The 18,930-nt window shown below is 47.0% G+C and overlaps 7 protein-coding genes across 7 annotated transcripts; 2 read left to right on the forward strand and 5 right to left on the reverse strand.

Moving 5' to 3' along the window:
- Positions 1 to 56: 56 nt before the first annotated feature.
- BDV37DRAFT_235099 (eukaryotic elongation factor 5A hypusine, DNA-binding OB fold-domain-containing protein) lies at positions 57 to 1,206 on the forward strand. Its single transcript, XM_032080436.1, has 5 exons — positions 57 to 262; positions 360 to 401; positions 513 to 752; positions 808 to 934; positions 996 to 1,206. The coding sequence occupies exons 2-5, from the start codon at positions 369 to 371 to the stop codon at positions 1,064 to 1,066; spliced, it is 471 nt and encodes a 156-aa protein (XP_031947105.1). The 5' UTR covers positions 57 to 262; positions 360 to 368; the 3' UTR covers positions 1,067 to 1,206.
- Positions 1,207 to 2,730: 1,524 nt separating this feature from the next.
- BDV37DRAFT_290092 (MCT family MFS transporter) lies at positions 2,731 to 4,181 on the reverse strand (the record flags this gene model as incomplete). The annotated part of the gene is made up of 3 exons (XM_032088641.1): positions 2,731 to 3,653; positions 3,719 to 3,811; positions 3,872 to 4,181. The coding sequence occupies 3 exons, from the start codon at positions 4,179 to 4,181 to the stop codon at positions 2,731 to 2,733; spliced, it is 1,326 nt and encodes a 441-aa protein (XP_031947106.1).
- Positions 4,182 to 4,532: 351 nt separating this feature from the next.
- On the reverse strand, positions 4,533 to 7,142 carry BDV37DRAFT_235105 (fungal specific transcription factor domain-containing protein). The gene is made up of 8 exons (XM_032080437.1): positions 7,107 to 7,142; positions 7,005 to 7,050; positions 6,575 to 6,939; positions 5,954 to 6,503; positions 5,862 to 5,900; positions 5,724 to 5,801; positions 5,407 to 5,654; positions 4,533 to 5,345 (listed from the first exon to the last, which is right to left on the reverse strand). Exons 3-8 carry the CDS (start codon positions 6,847 to 6,849, stop codon positions 4,727 to 4,729), a joined length of 1,809 nt encoding a protein of 602 aa, XP_031947107.1. The 5' UTR covers positions 6,850 to 6,939; positions 7,005 to 7,050; positions 7,107 to 7,142; the 3' UTR covers positions 4,533 to 4,726.
- A 1,134-nt stretch (positions 7,143 to 8,276) lies between these two features.
- On the forward strand, positions 8,277 to 9,605 carry BDV37DRAFT_267467 (Zn(II)2Cys6 transcription factor domain-containing protein; the record flags this gene model as incomplete). The annotated part of the gene is made up of 3 exons (XM_032084034.1): positions 8,277 to 8,333; positions 8,440 to 9,523; positions 9,559 to 9,605. The coding sequence occupies 3 exons, from the start codon at positions 8,277 to 8,279 to the stop codon at positions 9,603 to 9,605; spliced, it is 1,188 nt and encodes a 395-aa protein (XP_031947108.1).
- A 425-nt stretch (positions 9,606 to 10,030) lies between these two features.
- On the reverse strand, positions 10,031 to 11,452 carry BDV37DRAFT_277443 (alpha/beta hydrolase; the record flags this gene model as incomplete). Its single annotated transcript, XM_032085768.1, has 1 exon — positions 10,031 to 11,452. The coding sequence occupies one exon, from the start codon at positions 11,450 to 11,452 to the stop codon at positions 10,031 to 10,033; it is 1,422 nt and encodes a 473-aa protein (XP_031947109.1).
- A 615-nt stretch (positions 11,453 to 12,067) lies between these two features.
- BDV37DRAFT_277444 (uncharacterized protein) lies at positions 12,068 to 12,664 on the reverse strand (the record flags this gene model as incomplete). Its single annotated transcript, XM_032085769.1, has 1 exon — positions 12,068 to 12,664. One exon carries the CDS (start codon positions 12,662 to 12,664, stop codon positions 12,068 to 12,070), a length of 597 nt encoding a protein of 198 aa, XP_031947110.1.
- A 2,303-nt stretch (positions 12,665 to 14,967) lies between these two features.
- Positions 14,968 to 18,708, reverse strand: BDV37DRAFT_267468 (glycosyl hydrolases family 28-domain-containing protein; the record flags this gene model as incomplete). The annotated part of the gene is made up of 7 exons (XM_032084035.1): positions 14,968 to 15,426; positions 15,507 to 15,923; positions 15,984 to 16,242; positions 16,705 to 16,764; positions 17,911 to 18,159; positions 18,211 to 18,500; positions 18,646 to 18,708. 7 exons carry the CDS (start codon positions 18,706 to 18,708, stop codon positions 14,968 to 14,970), a joined length of 1,797 nt encoding a protein of 598 aa, XP_031947111.1.
- Between the last annotated feature and the right edge of the window lie 222 nt (positions 18,709 to 18,930).

The raw sequence follows: 18,930 nt of genomic DNA on the forward strand, positions 1-18,930 counted from the left end.
TTTTTTTTTTTTTTTTTTTTTTTTTTTTCAATTTTTATTTATTACTTTATTTATTTGTTGCCTTGGTGCCCTTGCCGCTTTTTCTTCACATATTTGCCCTAAAGCTCATCGATGGGACGTGCTCAGACCCACGTACTAAGTAGCATCCTATCACAGACCGATTCCTGCAGGGATCGACAGTGATTTGATCTCACTTCCCTCCACTAGATCGTCCCCGTGAGTTTCGTAGAGGGGCAACCATACCATCAGATCAGCCTACGCGGTATTTGAATTCCCCCACACCCGCAACACCAACAATCTTTTCACAACTTCCGAACTGCTTACCATTTATACCTTTCTCTCTGACTTCTCTTCTATAGGCAATTACAATGTCGGATGACGAGCAAAACTATGAAGTTTTCGTATGTCTCTCCTGCCCTCGTGCTCTTCCCTTATATCTTCGCAGACTTACTGCATTATGCGGAGCACACATAACACTGTAGGAGTTGAAATCAGTTGTTAACATACCATAGGATGGACGGAGTGCCGGAGGATCCGGGACATCCTCTGTAGCGTGTTCCACTCTGTGTAAAAATAGGTTTGTCGTTATTAACGGCCGGCCGTGCAAAATCAATGATATTTCAATCGATGCGAGTGAATCTGCGACACGCGTGAACGGTGTGGACATTTTCACTGGCGCGCAGCTTGAATTGAAGTCTTATCCTGGCGATTTCGTCGATGTCCCGAGCGTGGCGCTTCATGAGTACTCGCTTGTAAGTGACTGATGCAGGGCAAACCCAGAAAGTATAGCGATTTACGTATATCTAGGTTAATGTTGATGATGGGTTCCTAAACCTGATGAGTGCTGATAATACCGCAAAAGATGATGTCAAGGTTCCTCCTGGCGACCTTGGTTCTCAGATTGACCACGGCTTTAAGGAGGGCAAGGACCTGTGTAAGTGATACTAGGACTTTTGTCAATATTGAGTGATGTTGATTGATTATTTCGCTTGTAGTGATTACCGTCATGACGGCCATGGGCGAGCAAGCCGCCGTTAGATTTAGGGAGGCTCCAAAAGGCTTTTAAAGAGTACTAGTGTGGTATATTCACTTTATTCCTCTTTTACTTCGTTGGGGGTTTACTGCGGCCTTGGGCTTCCAAACATTGGCAAAACAGGAGCCATTCGTCCACCACAACCCAGCCATGCTTGTCACCCTTCAGTCAATAACAACTACCATCGCTCTAAGTCATCGTGTCTTATATGATCGACGGATCATCTACACTTGATAGTACACCTTTACGCCTAGCTTATGGAAATGAAGATGTTACGAATAACCAGAAAGCTTTCCCGGTTTACGTTTAAGTTACCAGAACAATGAAGGCAAGTGTAGTAACCCATTCCGTACTGCGTATAATATGGGTTAGGATTATCAACATTTGAGTAGTTTTGGTCAGATGTGCCTAAATATTATATTAGTCGCCAGTCATGTGGTATGAAAGGGCTTACAGTTGTATACAAAGATGCCTACTGAACGGTGCCATCCCAGGTCCCTGTAGGTTTGCGTTTGGAGCGCAAGTTTCCTGAGATCCATACACTATGGTGTCGCCCTTTTCCACTTCACTAAGGTAGCATGTCAGATAGAGGCAGGTACCCACTGTCAGTACATATACCGCACTTAATGGGCTGGCCATGAGAATAATGGCCCTGAAGTTGGGCAATGGCAGCTGCCCCCTCTCGTGTGTCTCTAGCCTCACGCAAGCATTTCCATGGTCGGTGTGCAATTCAATGGCATGTATATATCCGACAGGTTGAAAAAGCTGGATCAGATCAGCCTGCATGCAATAAGGGATAGAATTCCCGATATACACTGTTGTTTGCCCGGGGGAGCCTGCTGCAGAATCGATTCGTATAAAAATGAATCCTAAGAAACGCTTGAACTCTCCTGGGGTTTCTGGTTGTTCCAGCGAATTGTAGCTGCGTGAGATCCCAGCTATTCACCATGCATGGTAGCTATGACTTGCTCTGCATCTGTCTTGTAAGGGAATACACGTAAGTCATAGCCGCGGGATTTACCCGAGTTTAAATCCGACATGGCTCGAGCGAGCTGAACGCAGAGAACGCTTTATCAGTGACTTAAGTGTCTGACACTTCTAACCACGACAGTTTCTCTGCGTTGTGATCTGGAATGGCTCAACTGTTAGATTCCATCAACTGGGAGTAGGGCAGATATAGAAGGTTACAACGCTAGCCACACGCTACATTGGAACTCCTCCGTGACTGTGTAGCATCCTGCTTTGCCCTTCAATACCGGGCCCAAAGTTACCGCTCTATGCATACTATTTGCGATTATGATGGTGTAAGTACAACCTCCCCGATCCTCGCTCTCTTTCTTGTTGTCGATGAGGTTGAAGGTACCTTGGTGTTTGACTCAAAAAAAGACACCCCTTACGTATCACCGTGGAGGGGCGAGTCCAGCTCTCCAATAGTTCTAGTAGTTGAACTCCAGATACTAGCACTAACAGATCCCCGCTAAAGCCCTGAGCGAAATGGCATGCTGACACTTTAATGAAGGTACAGGGCTATGACTACAAATAGAGATAGAGAGTAAAGGGCAAGTATTCATGCTCGGATCTCTTCACGACACGAGACAAGTAGGCGAAACACGTCACGTATACATTACGAACTATATTAAATCACATCCACCATTCTCTCTATCCTCACTCGCACCCACCACCCTCCCAAACAAGCCCTAAAACATAGTCTTCAGCCTCCACCCTATACTAACCCCCCTCGCCAAAGCAAAAAACAAACAAGCACAAGCATACACCAAACCACAAAAGAGTATAAGCCCCGAGTAATTGTCTTTCTCTCTGCCCGAACTCTGGGCTTTCATTATCTCCCCTGCAATAGGTATAGCAAACAGAGCGCCAACACTGACCAACGAATATGTCGTTCCATATCGCTTTCCAAAATCCTCCGTGGACGAGATTTGGGCAACACAAACGGGGGCAAGACTTATAGCGGAACCGCTCCAGAACCCAAAGAGTACAGCGTATGCCACGACTGCGGCGGTGTTGGACCCGGCTGGTAACCATAGCGCTAGTGTGAAAACAGTACACACGAGTGTTGTGACGATCATGACATTGAACCGACCGTAGTGGTCTGCGAAGTATCCAGGGACGACGCGTCCAAGGATCGAAGCGGCGTTGAGAATTGAGACTAATTGGTATGCCAGGCTTTCTTCCATGTCGTGTGATTCAGCGTAAGAAGTCAGGTAGGTCAGGGGAATCAGTAGGGCGAAGTCGATTAGGAAAATGGCGACTGTGAGGAGGGAGAATGGGATTTCGCGCAGCACTCTAATGTCAATCTTGCCTCCGCCTAGCTTTTTAGGTGGCAACCTGGTCTTCAGAAATAGGATGCATAGAATGCAAAACAAGGTGCATACGAAACCTGTTATTCTTATGGCCCATGCAAACCCGACAACTTCGCTGAGGTTCCATATCAAGATGGGAAAGATAATGCCCCCGAAACCACCGGCCGTGGCTGCGATTCCTGTCGCCAAGGCACGACGTCGATGAAACCAGTGCGCGATGCAGGCTATGCTAGGGGTAAAGACCATAGATGAGGAAATTCCACCGAGGACGCTGAAACCGAGCATGAACTGATAATATTCTAGCGACAGGCAATGTTTAACATCAGTACGGTAGGCAATGAATGTTTCCTCGAAGTAGACGAACCTCTGGCTACACTGAACACCATGAGAGAACTGACAAGTCCGATACATCCTGGAATAAGTAAGGGTCTGAGACCGTAGGCATCAAAGACTGGCCCTTGTCTGAGTTAGTCTTCAATATCGGTATATGTGCAACAAAGAGTTTAGCCTAGCATACCAACTTGCACGCTTCCAAAGTAAAGGAAGAAAGAATACAGACCAAATATCCAACCGATGGAAGCTTTTGAATATTCCTTCAACTGATCATTTGCCAACCAAGCTTCCAGGACACCCATTGTATTCAAAAGACCGAACGAGGGAACCATTGCACACCACGAACCCAGCACCACACTCCATGCTCGCCATCCGCCGTCTGGAAAATCTACAACACTGTCCTGCTCAGTCGGTCCTTCAGGCGACCTAGAGGTTTCGTCCACGGTGCTAATCGATGGCTTTTGCGACGAGCTACACGGGTAGCTATCATTCATGTTGCCTTCTTTCCGTTTATTATGATAATATGTAGTTTTTCGTCCACTGCCCTGATAAATTACCCAGTTTATATAAATATGATTAAATGTTCTTTGACGAGTTAGGGCGTGCCCAAAAGCTGCACTACAAGCTAATCCATTTTCGGACGCCGAAGAATCGTTCAGGATTTGGTGTCCGCGGAACCCGAATGAGCAGTTTTTTCTCCTCCGTCCTCTCTTTCTTCGTTTGTTGTTCTTGCTCCTCGACCTATTGAGGGATTATCGGAAAGTTCTCTTGAGTAAGTTCCAGGATTTCAAAAATAGACTGAACTTTAAATACACCAAATCTTTGGCGGGAAACCACATTGAATCAGGATATCTTCCTAGGGCAACGCTAAAAACTTGAGAAAGACGCATTTTACAATAAGGTAATCGGAATTGTGATCAAGCTGGTACATCACCCAGGGCCATGGAAGCTGCTGCATCCCAGATTTCTACACTCCACAACCGATGGCAAATCCCTTTCCTGACATGTGGCAGAACGGGACACATCTTACTCACATTAATCAATTTGGGAAGACTGAGAGATAGACAGCAGTAAGTCCACGGTACATGGCAGCAATGCCTTCGAACACCATGTCCCTCTCCATGGAATGCTTTAGGCACTCAATTGCATGTCGCAGCTCTTCAATAAGCCTCCTAGCATCTTGGACTTCTGTGGCAGGTTCTGGACTCGCCATCAGAGGATAGCAGACTGAAAGACGGCCGGAGGTGATAGCTGCCCGTATTCGATGGACTAACATGAACATTGAGTAGCTAGCCTGCATAGCCGTGCATTTAAAGTACGGCAAGGCACTTGGTGATCGCGCCCCAAAAATGGTAGGTGATACTGCAGAAGGAATATCCAAGCTCTGGGCGGCTGTTGGTGAGCCATCATTTCCTGAGCCCCCGGTCAACCGGGATGGTTGTGGACAGGGAAGGTTTTTAAATGCTCGAGCCACAGCAAGCGATGATTTCAAGCACCTGACAGAGGATTGTTGTTCGGTAAACGGGAATAGAGCTTCGAAATTCGAGGACACTTCCGGATATGGAGCTTTGTCATAGATAGCGGTAAGGTCACAGTGCTTTTCGACAAAAATCGGAATATCCATGAAGGCTCTAAACCGATGGAGTCTGATCCATGCGCTGTGAACAACGAGCAAAGTTAGACGTTTAAGTAACGTTAGCGTATACGGGACGGACTCACGAATGGAGCAAGAGATATGTGATCAGCCCCATACCCTGCATGGCAAGCCCTTCGGCATCGTCTTTGCATGTTAGACCCATGTAGAACTCGGACTCTGTCGCCAGAGACATTATACGTGAGTCGAGTTGATATATTTGATCCCGCAAGTCAACGGATTGTGTAGGAGCTTTATGCACTAGGCCCAATGCTCCCAGGAGGCCAGAGACCGAGATGTAAGCTTCCTGGGCTTTAAGCAAAAGCGGCCATGGCTGATGGACGCGTTAACTGTAGTTCTCTCATAGACAAACCGAGAGCGACGTAGTGAGGACAATCCTTACCTCTGGCCCATCTATAAACGCTTTGAATTCGGGGTATGGAGTAGTTATCCTAGGATCATTTGCAGTAATGATAGGTGACTGTTGATACATGTAGATTAGCCTGTTGTCAAGAGGTTTAATCGTTGTCCGGAGTCTTACTGATACTTGTACGACTGAGGTATGATACAGTATGGAAATCTGTGATGAGTAAGTGACCATTGCTCACAGAATTGAGATCTGGAAACACTAACCGCGGACCACCATGCTCGTCGGTGTGCTTCTGAGGCGCTCGAGTCCAAGCTATGGAGGCCGAGATCCATAGCTGTTGTTATGGCCTGGTTCGCGCGGGTGCGCATCCGGGATACATTACCACATTGGCAATACTCATAGATACTCAGAGCAACAAGAGCCAGAACTGGATAGAGCTGCAACGGGAGTCCGATGTGAAGACGATCCTTTTCCGCATAGGGAGTTGCGCTGTTTCGTGACAAAAGATCATCGATCTCTTTTTCTGCACTGCTAAGGGCGGCTTGTGCATAGAGACGTGCATATGCGCGTCGCATCCAAACATGGCACTCCCCTGACGGTTGTGGATCCTGAGGAGGCGGAATGAGGGAAAGTATCGCCGATAATGCTAAACTCAATGAAGTCGTCGGCCAATAAGGCAAACAGGACTGGTCCACCGTGCCGGCCTCTGCAGCCGGTGGCTGGAAGACTTCTGGCCTGTCCTCATACTGTGGGCTTACTGAAGCTGGTAACAACGCTAAGTATGGATGGATGTAGATGTAATACGCGTTCACTCTAACTCCAATTAGCCGGCGCGGTAAATTTGTCGAAGATATTCAAGTAAGCATTTTTCATGGCGGACTTACATATCTTCTTCAGAGGTATAAACCCTCAAAACGGGGTTTTCTATCTCGCTAGGTGGCTCTGTATCCTGAGGACCCCAAAGCAAACCCAGGTCCACACCGAGGCTCTGCTCTCCACTGAAAGGTGTCAGGAGACCAATGATATGCCGAAGACTGGGATCCGTCTCTTGACCAGAACTCGTGTCCCCTGTACCTGAAACATTTGAGCATTGAGGAATGTCGATCACGGTGCCGGAAGTCGATGGATGTGACGATATCGAAGAGCGAGGTTCGCTCATGCGTTGAACTTCCTTATCATTTTTAGTGCTTCGTCGCGGTCCCCCACGGCGACTGGGACGGTAATAGCAGCCACGGTTTCTTTCAAAGCACTATGATAACGGCTAGTATCAGTGATCTGAGCGTCTTATTTGAGCTTGAGATCAGGTGACCCTACAGGTTTACAAGGCTGCTGACCGTCGCAGCGTGTTTTTGATGCACGGCTGCACGCTAGTCAGCACACTGCTATCGACACGCAGAAGGCAATGCGGGATTATACCAGGCGAGACATGCGGCTTTAACCGGATGATTTATCACTCGCGGCATCCTGTCGGCAGAAGCGTGGTCAGATGTAATTCATGAGTGGATCTTTAATCCGGCTACCAGATTAGGTGAAACGCTCCCCACGTGATCAATCGGGTCTTTATGCACACCTTATGTCAATCTGGTGCATAGTTTTGCTTATTAATATAATGACATATTATGCACGCCACTGTGAGTGCAAGGTATTAATTTTAAATTAATATGTCAATTACATTTATAAACATGCTATAAGTAATGAACGAACACCTTCGTCTTAGAGATATAACTCAACTGTTATTATCCACTCAAGCAGAACGCTGTGTTCTAATAGTGATTAGCGAAATATATAATCGATCTCACACCGGATTCAAAATACAGGTTGGTAATTTGTAAAAGGTTCTTCTTACCCACCCCAAATACTCTTACATTTGATCTTCCTTTGAGGAAATTCATCAAGTACTAAAAGCTTTACTGCAACCCCTAACTAACCATTCACATTACATCCAAACATCGGAATGTAAAGTGCTCTCAGGCTAGAGCTTCCCGGCTCCATGTTATCCAACGCTGCACAATGAAGGTAAATACCGACATGCCTTAATGAGGCACTTATGATGCAGTTCCCTCACCGGTTAACGCAGCAGTAGTACTCATGTTGTGAAAATCATTGCAGGTATGGCTGTAACGCGCCAACGAAAATCTAGCTGGGCAATGAGACCCACTCCAGCCTAGTGGTAGTTAGTATTAATATCGTCAGGTAATCTTATGGTTGGGTTTAGGTCACTAGTTTCCATCCATGATCCACCATGGGGAAGTAAACATCTGTTGGGTACTTGGAAACGGGAAAGGAACAAACAAATAAAAAGGCGGGAAGAGAAAAAGGAATAATAAGTAAATTGATGCTGTTGGCCGATGCACTCAGTCAGGATTATGTTACACGACAGCCCTCAAGAGAATCGCACCCCAAGGTCACGGGGTGACTAGTCTCAAAGGATGGAAACAAAGAGGATCCCTCCAGCTACCAAATACTGATTCCTACCCTTGCTCACTCAGCTTGTGCCACTGCTCTCACTCCTTAATTGCCTACTCTCGTTGTACTGTGCTATTGTATCTGCCACCACATTCGCCAGTCCAGGTTACCCGAATCATCATGACAGGGGCTTCGAACAGCAAAGGATGTCGCATGTGCGTGAACCGCAGAATCAAGGTCCGTATCCACCATAATATCCATTCTAGCATGGGGTACTCCGGTTGATGCCAAAACAAACCTAAACAACTCCGTACCGGGTAGGTGGACTAAGCTGGTCTTATAGTGCGATGAGACTAGGCCTCAATGTCTGCGATGCATCAAGAGAGGTTGCGAATGTCCGGGCTATGATCGTCACTTCAAGTTCCGCGACCAGACACAAGCTCTGCAGCAGCGATACCGACGAGAGCCTCCGGGGCCCAGTAGAACCCCTCCAAGAGTGCAAAAGCAGAAACAGGCCCGGCCAACAGAACTATCTGAACTGATCATCGACGAGGTCTTCGCTCCCGGTTTGACCTTTGCGGCGCTAGACATCCAAACAAAGGAGCGGTTCAATGACTTTCTTGATTACTACTTTCCAGCGTATTCAATATGGTCATCCCGACTAGAGGTGGATTGGATGGATTTTGTACGTCAACAGGGACTAACCTGTCCACAAGCGTTGATTTGGGCAATCCGAGCACTGAATACCTTCCATATGGGAGTTGTGCGAGGTAACAAAGGAGTTATCGCCTGCGGTCGACACATGTATGGTCGAGGAATAAAGCATCTTGCGTATATCCTGCAGACACCCGCTGCACTCACTGATGAGACGCTAGCGGCTGCTATTTTGCTTGGAGCATACGAGATGCTGGATGAGAGCTGCAAGAATTCCTGGGTACTCCACTGTGGCGGCGTCCGCCACCTTATGTGTGCCCGTGGACCTGCTGCGCATAAACATGGTATAGGTCGGACTCTTTTATTTTGCTTTCGAAATTTTCTGGCCAAAGAGGCTTTTAGGCAAGGAGAGTCATGCTTTTTAGAGAACCCAGAATGGTCATTGACAGTCAATGAGAGTTCCAGTACGGAAAATGAGGGGAATGAATATGACCTGGTCGATCATGCCGTGTTGTTCATCTTCAACGAGATAGTCAGATGTCCAGGTTATTATGCAGCTACGCGCGCTATTATCCAATCGCAAGAAAATACTAAGCCCGCTGCCATAGGCCAGTTAATTGGGAGGATGACTGGAACGAAAGCTCGGTTAACCAGGCTGCGCGCAAGGATTGTTCTTGCTTCGAAAGAGGATACAATCACGACATCTCTGGGATCATCTACAGAGATGACTCCGTCGAAATATGCGAAGATTATTTCTAAGCAGCCCTGCATTAGTATCCTGTCCTCAGTTCTGCTCCTTCTCGACCAGCTTATGACTGTGCTCGAGCTACATCAGAACATCCGATCGCGTATTGAATTCGAGAGTGAGGATGCTCGTGTACAGACTGATCACGAATCACACGATTCATCGACAGATTTAGCACTGGAGGCTAAGATGCAGGAGGGATTGAACAAGTTCTCAGCAGCGATGGTCTTCCCGTGTATACGTGGCATATCCATACAAAGTGTTGAGGAGGTGTGACCCTAAACGTATGCGGTATATATCAGAAAGATTATATAATAAATGAATCTGGCGGGGAAACATGCCCTATCGAGAGATTTCAAATCCAGTACAGCTTCAATAACCGCAGGAGAATCACACAACAACTTATGGGTAAACATAGGGAATGAGTCTATATTCTCGTTACACCTTTTATCGCGGTATCCTTTCTTTTCCTATGCTTTCCGTTTCTTCCGGATGTGAATGCGAAGTACGCACTGTGATGCGATAAGTTGTCAAGCTACCTCTGCCTTTGGGAGGTATTCTGAATGATAAAGTTAACCAACGCCTCCCTACCACCCACCTTGACAGGTGCCTCCGTGTGCAATGCCCCCCGTACGTCTTTTCTCTCAAGCTCTAGTCCAAGTCTTTCCCCATCTAATTCCAATTGATCCGCTACATGGGGCGGGATCACCTCGTCACTCCCTGCGGAAAGCAGAAGAATTGGAGGAGGCGAACGAGAGGACCCTGAGCTTGTACAAAGGCGCTTAGACCCGGGCAGCATCGTCACTCCTGACCTACCCCCATGAATGATCGCATTGCTTTGCTCCTTATTCTGGTCCCGCCAGCGAGCAATCCTCTCCATCGCGGTGGTACAACTCCAGTGGTTCCACGAAAAGGGCCACAAATATCTATACGGAAGCCATTTCTGTGGGTATAGACTTATAAGCATGTCCTTGATACTGGAGGACGGTGCTTCCAGAATCAGTCCAGCGATGTTTACTGGAGGAGGGAGTCCCATCTCATTCATCTCATTCACAGGTGACTGGTCGCTACCGTGACGGGAGAGATATGTGGCAGTAGCACTACTCGCAATGGCCGCGCCGAGACTATGTCCCCAGAGGACGACCTCCAGATCGGTGTCTGGTGCGGTATACGTTTCCAATACCCAGTCGAGGAACGCCTGCGCATCAAGCTCAATGCCGGACTGCGTTGCGCGACCCGAGGAAGTCCAGTAGCCGCGATATGATAAGGCCACTATGGTGAACTCAGTGCCTACTGATGAAGATGTAGATAACGGCATAGACTTCGACTTTTCTTTGATTGTTCGTAGAACCTGAGAGAGAAGCGGCAAACGAAGGGGGGTTGAACCACCATTCCCCTGGAAATAACATATGACGACTGATTTTCCTTTATTTGTCGCCGTACTTTGCGGATAGCCTTCTCCAAGTGTCGCGGATGCAACACGACTACTGCGGCTGTGGGCTGGGATGCGACCTTCACATACCGCTAACTTAGTCCCGTCCAGACTCCGGATCTGCTTCTCCGTCCACTGGACCGGCCTGCATTCGGCCTCGTAGTCTGCGATCTTCTCGGACCGTGCAAGCGGCGGCAACCATGAAAGGTATAGAAGTTTGTCTTGCAAAACAACGATCCAGAAGCATTTCCATGTCCATAGAGCGAGCAAGAGGCCGACGAAAATAAGGGGCGGCACAAGCAGAGAGGGAATAGCTGTAGTGACAAAGTTCCGCGGCCGTTGGTATCTATACAAGAATGTCTTCTCTTTTGATCGACAGTCGGTGATGCAAGTTTTCTTCCCAGAGACAGTGCCGGGGTTCCGATTAGATAGGATGTGATAGTGAGAATAGCTCGGGCGGCTCCATCGTCCTATATAAGCCTGGGACAATGTGGCTTTTGGATAATTGCGCCATGCGCGCTTCATACTCCATGCTTTTATCATCAACAACCAAGGGTATTGTTCGGGAAACAAAATATGTCAGATTAGAGTGACATTGAGTGGGTCACGAGGAAAATCACAAATACGCCTCGGCAGTCAGTGGGTAGAGAATCGCTCGGCAGTTGGTAGAGATGTCTTGGCGGTATATTTCCACCTCATTGCATCTTATTTCCACATTGAATATGAGTACTCATTTCTACCAGTGTAATATAAACCGTACCTTAAGTTGTTTCAGCAGGACAAGTAGTGTGCCTTAGGGACTAAAGTAGAGGTGAACTCCATGCATAACATTTTACAACACAAGTCATGGAGGAAAATCACTGCCACCTTCTATTTTTCCTAAACCTTGACTCTGTCCAACCTCCTCTACGGCGCCCTGAGAACGGATTATGCGAAAATGTTGATTTCGAAGAAAGTGCATCATGTAAAACCATCACTCGTAAAAGACAAGATTTTTTTCGTACTCCATCTCTCACCGCTGGTTGTAGTAGGTACATAAGAAACTTTTTCCAGACATGCAGACCTTCGACCCAAGGTACATTTCCCTCCTATGAAGGCTGACGTGACCAATTACGTGCTGTGCTACATGAAAAACAGTCTCTATACATCAGGATTGAGTACGACAATCTTGCCCCCCTTATGGTCAGTGTTATGAACAGGCTCCTGTGTCTCTCCACCAGTCATGATATAGAGCAGATTCCCATTGTGCTTAGTCCTCCCAACAGCCGCAGACGTCGCAGTCATCACTGCAGTTGAGTCTCTACCTCCTGCAACAACATGTACTTTGCCGTTATGAGAGACGTTTGTTATAATATTATCCGTAAAGCTAGCAGGAAAAGCCCACGAAGAGGTAGCAGCAAAATCATCAACCAGCACTCCTTGCGCGATGGTCTCGGGCTGTCCAACCGTATTACCCGACTTATCTAAACGAATGCGGTAGAGCGACCTTTGGGGCGAGTTCACGTAGTAGAGATAGCTGCCTAAGACTCTGATCCCATTGACTACAAGGTTTGGTCCTAAGGTTGTGCTTGTGGCTGTTGTGTTGTCTCTTATCATAATACCATAAGTTCCCCGTTCGATCTCCACGCGCCAAATAAGACCCAAGGATGAATTCGAAATAGCTAGCGATAAATCGTTGAGGGCTGCTATCCCGTTTAGAGTCCCAGCTGGGATCATGATATTGATCGGATGGACCATTGGGTCAGTCAGGATCAGATCGACCTTCTAGCTGAGTGAACTCTAAAACCCCTGAGAGTTGATCATACAATAAGGTTACGGAGCTACCTGCAACTAAGTCATGACACAAACAAATCTCAATAATGAGGACGACTCATTGATGTAACTACGAGGTCAGGTCGAGTCCAACTTATCGATCTCATTGGTTAGACGATGTCGCCTGTCTTACTAGGCCTATCATCAGCTATGGTAGATGACTCAACTATATAGTAATTCTTTAGATATTAGCTGTCCTTTAAGCAGCTATCGTTATCCTATGATATTCTTCCTTGTGTGTCCGCCTTCGATAAGATATACTAGACAAAAGTCTGTAACAATATACTATATAATAGATATATGTATAAATACCAAAATTAGGCCACTCAGCAGATGAAGAACTGGAATCAGCCTCTGATTCCCCAGGTGCTAAGGTATAGGGCTGAATTCCAGGTATCGGGATTATCTGCGCGGGCCATATTGGCTAATGGACTGGTTGCTTAACTCATATGCTCTTGTACAATCCTCCTTGTTCTTCTCTCTCCAGTCCGCCCAGTCCTCTCTATCTACCTCGATGGTAGAAAGCGTTGTGTCTAGAATTATCAGATATTGATCAGTATCTGCTAGAGAATCATTTATTCTAAAAAGAAACAACTCACCCAATCGTATCTCCTTTATGAGCTTATTATTGTTGTCATCATCATCACCACCATTTCGAAGCCTGCAGAATATATGGACAGTATATATCTTTACCACCATGTCAATATTCAAACACATTGAAACAAAATAAATTGAGACAACCTACTGCCAAGAACCCAGGATCCTCTACTACATCTGTTGAAAAATCAAGCACTGCCATCGCGACAATAGACTTAGTTACACCCTTCTCGGTGTTGTCGGACTCTAACTTGTTGTGCACACTATCGATTAAGTACGTAATAAACTCATCACTTTTAAGATTGGGTTGGTTTACCATTCTATCGTCTTCGTGGTACAATATAAATTGAGATATCTTTCTATAATTAGTACTGCTCTATTCTATAGAGTAGCCAAACCTTAACTTACTTCATCTCTAAGATTATTATCCTCGGATAAAAAGGGTAAGTCCGCATCTTTTGCGAAGCTTGAACGCTTCTCGTGAACCTCCACTGCTGTTGGTTCAAAGTCACCGAGTACCCTCTTTAGTGGGGGACCCATTAAAAGGTCGGACTGGGGCCGTTCTTCTTTATATTGTCCATCTGAAGCAGGGTCGCAGCAACGGCGTACCCACTGGTGTTCTGGCCATTGTCGTACCGTTCCCATGATTCATTGTTATCAGTGGGAGGAATATTGGGAATAAGGCGGGATTCGCAGTTCTTCTGTAAACGTCAGGACCGTCATATTATATCTATGTAACGCACTCACATTATTATCTAGAATAAACCTGTCGACAGGGGTGGTAAGGATATTGTCATCCCCAAAAAGGTCTTCGATAAGACCCATTTTGTTCAAATCGTATCCTGGTTTTTGCGTTGAGGTGGGAGGACGGTAGATTGGGGGAGAATCTTATATTGGCGAAGAACACTTGGGGTTCCTTAAGCGAGGAGTTCGATTCTCCTCACTGTTGAACGTCACCGTACACTTAAGATCCTTCCGATCTTGAAAGGCTTCAGCTCGCCACTACGGAGGGCGGGTCCAAAGTCAATCAATCATGGGTTCCAGATACGTTACGATCGGCAGATCCAACCATCCATGGTGGCACAGCAAGTCCATGGCCAATCTTATATCCGCATCGTTGAATATGAGGCTGCGAGGTGCAACGCGGGGTGGCATGCCAAGATTCTCTCCGGCAATTAGAGTATGTAGTATACTGCCGAGATGTATGTTTTCTAGTAAGGGCTGGGTGAGGTGCTCTAGGCTCGGTTACAGAGTAGATACTGTGCCACCTTCTGGATCCTGTGCGATCTGGCTTGGCCACAAAGCCCTTGTCAGCTAGGTCAACGGCCGGTGTGGATTCATACCTAGCGACGGGGCAGCCTATCTACATACTGATATCGTATTACGTGTCTGACACCCTATAGGTTGAAGATATAGTACTCCGAAGTCTACATCGCGTTTTTCCCCTCCCCTGGCTCCATCAAGAATGTAAAGAATAAGAAGCTGCGTAAGACGCAATGTGTAAAAGGAGTGAATTGCGTAGTTGTTGCGTAATGCTATATTAACCTGTAAGCACTACGAACAGCGAAGCAATAACACCAAGAATAATAACTATGAACACCGCAAGCCAATCCCCCCGTGTGAGTCCGTATTTAACAAGAAGCACCAGTAGGAACGTTCTTGCACTTGGAGCTAGCCTTACCACCTGTGATGGAGACACCCGACCAAGTCCAGTCAGTGCAGCTGCCAGATCCACAGAGAATGTAGATATTAGTAGCGTCGCTCTCCACGGTGCCGGTAACCTTCTCGAAGGTGATGTCCGAGACCTTGATACCGTTGGTTGGGGTACCAGTGGGGCTGCCATTCTCGTAATCCTGCTCAACAACGAGTCCGTACTTGGTGATACCGGAAAGGGTGATATCCTCGAACTTGACGTTGGAGACAGTACCGGTGGCATCGTAGACGGTCTTGATACGAACACCGTTCTGGGAGTTGACAACCTTAGAGTTGGAGATGGTCACGTCTTCGACAGTATTGTCGCTACGACCACCAACGGAGCCGATGGAGAGACCATGGCCACCATCACAGTAGCCGTTGGTGAAGGTGATGTGCTACAGGGGTGTTAGCTGGTGACCAGGTTATGAGATGGAGGAAAGCTGGGAAGATTCCAACTGGGATGATGTTATCGTACCGAGCCAGAGTTAATGGCAAGACAGTCATCCTGGTTGTACACGGTGGCACCGTCAATGTTAATATAGGTGCTAGAGCCGATGTCGAAGGCGTCGGTGTTGTGGCCTTCTTCGGTACCAGCGGAGTTATCGATGGTTACATCAGTGATGTTCAGGTTGTCCGACTGGATGCTGAAGCCCTGGACGGGGGTGTTGTAGATCTTGAGGCCGGTGATGGAAGAAGAGTCCAGCTTGTGGGCAGAGAAGAACTTGGGCTTGGTCTTTCCACCATTTCCACCCTTTCCATCCCACCAGCGGGATCCGTCTCCGTCAATCTTGGCACCAGAGGCCTGTTGGACCTTGATGTTGGTGCCAGAGACGGAAATGAGAGGGCCCTCCCACTCCTTGTAGCCAAAGGTAGTTTCACCCGAGAAAATGACCTAGACATGGCTTTAGTATATGCTAACTATGAGAGCATGTACTTAAACATTTATACATACAGTAGTGCCCTCTTTGAGGCCCGTCAGATCAAGGGTTTCACCAGCGGGGACCTCAATGTTGCTCAGAGTGATGGTCGAGCAAGAGGTCTTTCCCGACTTGGCGTCGGCAGCGGAGGTGAAAGTACAGGAGTCGCGGGCTTCAAGCTCGGGCACAGGGACTGCGGCGACCAGCGCAGCGCCGACAGTAGCGGCAATGACGGAAGATTGGAGAAGCTGCATTTTTCGGAAAGAAAGGATAGGGACTTGGTCAACAAGAGGCCTTCAAAAATGGACTGAAAGAAAGACTAAAGAATGGAGGATGGATAGAGACAATGCTGAGAGAAAGGCAAGCATGGTCGGAGTCCGAGGAGGATTTTATATCCCTTTTCCTACCACTGATGAGCTGCAATTCAGACTATCGCATCCTATTACCTTCTTTCGACGGAAGATTTACAATACAGCAGGGTGGAGAAGAAGGGGAACTCCTTGGAAGCGGAAAAACATGTCTGAGATTGAAACAAGTGGCTTGAGTCTACGGCTAAGCTTCCGGTTCGCGTAGTCAAAAAAAGCTTAGCTGCGATTCCACCAGCCAAACGGTACCGACGTTCTACCTAAGATGATCTTAACAACAATTGAATCTGTTGTATCTCACTCCTTTGGACCTATCTACACCTTGTGCGATTGACAGAGATAGGATTGAACATCCGGAACGTAATGTGCAGAAAGCCGAAAAGACAGATACCAGCTAGCCATTGAAACAGGAATCCTAAGGCTATGAAACGGGGCAGCTTTGTTGGATCCTCTGGCGAGATCGGACCGAGTCAGGAGTCTCCACTAAACCTACGTAATCTGGCCCCAGTCAATAAAATCCGACCCCTGAGCCGATCACTTCCACTTCAATTCAAGGGTCGGACAAAAAGTATCCAGATAGATGTTCCGACCAGTGCCGGACTCACCCTGCAAATTCCATTCAACAAGACTGCATTGCGCAATTGGCGGGATTTCTTATTATGCGTCCGGACTATGGAGACTAGACCCTACATATGATACATGGATAAATTAACCTACCTAGATCAACGTCTCTCGTTGACTCTGTCTTAATTGGTGTTTGAACATTATTTCGCTGCCTAGATTATACTTCGGCAATGCTTCTGTCGATAGGAGAAATAGTCCAAGCAACAGGATTGACTACTCTTCAATCTTTACCTGGTCGTTGCGAATTTTTGACCCCTTAACGTCTCAATTAATAAGGCTATATTAGACTATTCAATATGGCTTGAGTAGTCTCCATTTCAGGATTAATTTGATCCAATATATACAACATCAGCCGTTTCGAGTCGTGGATTTATATGTCCCCAATCCGCAAGTATTAACACGCCATAGTTATTGAGTATCCTCTCACATCTATAGTTATAGCTCTATGCGCTGGGCACGAATCTCGCTTCAGTTATTCCCAAACCGAACGGCGACATTGCCCTGAGACTGAGCACACACATTTTGGGGTATTAGCCTGTTGCCCACCACCTTTTAATCCTCGAGGATTTCTTTTCGAAGAAAGTATCCCGTATTTTACGATGTTTATCAGTGAAACAAGCTATTCTACAAAGATTCACAATATTCAGATAGCAGGCATGAGGGCCCAGTAGAGATCCTATCGTCAATTACTCTACGACAGAACCAAGATTGGTGGGCCCTATCTAGCTATGCACGCACGTGGACGATCGTTGCAATATAAGTCGACTTAAGGCAGGTGGGACCAGGCAGGCAGCCCTCGAGTTCAAATTAATGTCTCCGAGGCAATGGTGCCTACCTACAAGAGGTTGGATGATGGTGAGTTCTGGTTCAATAAGCCTATGTCAATTGGCAATTTTTGCTCCATTTATTGTCATGCTAGTCACAATTGCTGTCTTTCCAAGCAAGTCGATATCAAAATTCAATTGCCTATTACCTCCTTGCAGCTCTTCTCGCTGTGTCGAGATACAAAACATCCAAAATTTCACCAGCTTGTGTTTCGGACATTCGCAGCTTCAAGTATTTCTGCGGATACAGAGGGTTGTCTGGCAGCCATTCATTTCTACCATTGGGGTAAATATAGTTCTGCCCTCCATTGTTTGCGTATTCAAACATACTTCCCAATCCGTCGATGGCATAGAGTACAGTAAGAGGATCCCACGAACTCCGAGACATGTTGTATCCGCTGTAACGTCAGTCAGCGGTTATCGCATGTGTGGAACATGGAGCAACATACGTGTACCACCGGTAAGCTGCATTGACTGGATCACCATCAGGTCCCTCTACCGTCAACCGCGCCCCCGAGTAGACGGTCGCCCCAAGTTCACTTCCAGAGAATGTCATGGGCCCCGGCCAAGTGCTTACCACATGGGCGGTTGCGGAAGCATTGTTGCCGTAGAAATTGTATTCATATCCACATGGGTATGCTCCACCCATGATAACGAGTTCCGTCACCTTAGCCTTTACAAGGTCATGCCCTGAAAGTGGAGAGTATTCATCACTCGGAGATGAAAGAAGCTCAGAGAGCTAGGGAATATTTAAGCAATTGCTTCAAGCAATGAACCTTCGCAAATACTCACGTTATCGAGGAATCCAATACTGGCAATGGTCACACTGTGATCGTCCGCCTTCGATAAAAGCTTCCGGTACAGCTCGACGGGATACCACGCACTGCTTGCGTCTCCCCATGGCATCGATGCATTATGTCGCCAGTTGTATGCGACTTTGCTTGCATATTCCCCTAGTTGGTATGACCAGGCGTCAAAGAAAGTATCGTTGGAAAACGGTCTTTTAAGACCAACTGGAACGTCAGAGTAGCTATAATACCCGAGAATACTAGAGGCAGCTAAGGCACTGTATATCGACGGATAATTGATCATGACGCCCATTAGCGTCGCTGTTGGATGGCCACAAGCCACCAAAAGAGCGGCTACATCACTGAGGAGATCATCAGCAA

Source organism: Aspergillus pseudonomiae, assembly GCF_009193645.1.
Source record: "Aspergillus pseudonomiae strain CBS 119388 unplaced genomic scaffold BDV37scaffold_1, whole genome shotgun sequence".
NCBI classification, from domain to species: domain Eukaryota; kingdom Fungi; phylum Ascomycota; class Eurotiomycetes; order Eurotiales; family Aspergillaceae; genus Aspergillus; species Aspergillus pseudonomiae.

Excerpts from the sequence above, each read along its gene's own strand:
- BDV37DRAFT_235105 (XM_032080437.1), bottom strand. The coding sequence starts at position 6,849 with ATGAGCGAACCTCGCTCTTCGATATCGTCACATCCATCGACTTCCGGC. Across the intron at positions 6,504-6,574 it reads TATACCTCTGAAGAAGATAT|AGTGAACGCGTATTACATCT; the intron begins GTAAGTCCGCCA and ends AATTGGAGTTAG. Across the intron at positions 5,655-5,723 it reads CGTTTATAGATGGGCCAGAG|CCATGGCCGCTTTTGCTTAA; the intron begins GTAAGGATTGTC and ends CGCGTCCATCAG.
- BDV37DRAFT_235099 (XM_032080436.1), top strand. The coding sequence starts at position 369 with ATGTCGGATGACGAGCAAAACTATGAAGTTTTC. Across the intron at positions 402-512 it reads AGCAAAACTATGAAGTTTTC|GATGGACGGAGTGCCGGAGG; the intron begins GTATGTCTCTCC and ends AACATACCATAG. Across the intron at positions 935-995 it reads TAAGGAGGGCAAGGACCTGT|TGATTACCGTCATGACGGCC; the intron begins GTAAGTGATACT and ends TTTCGCTTGTAG.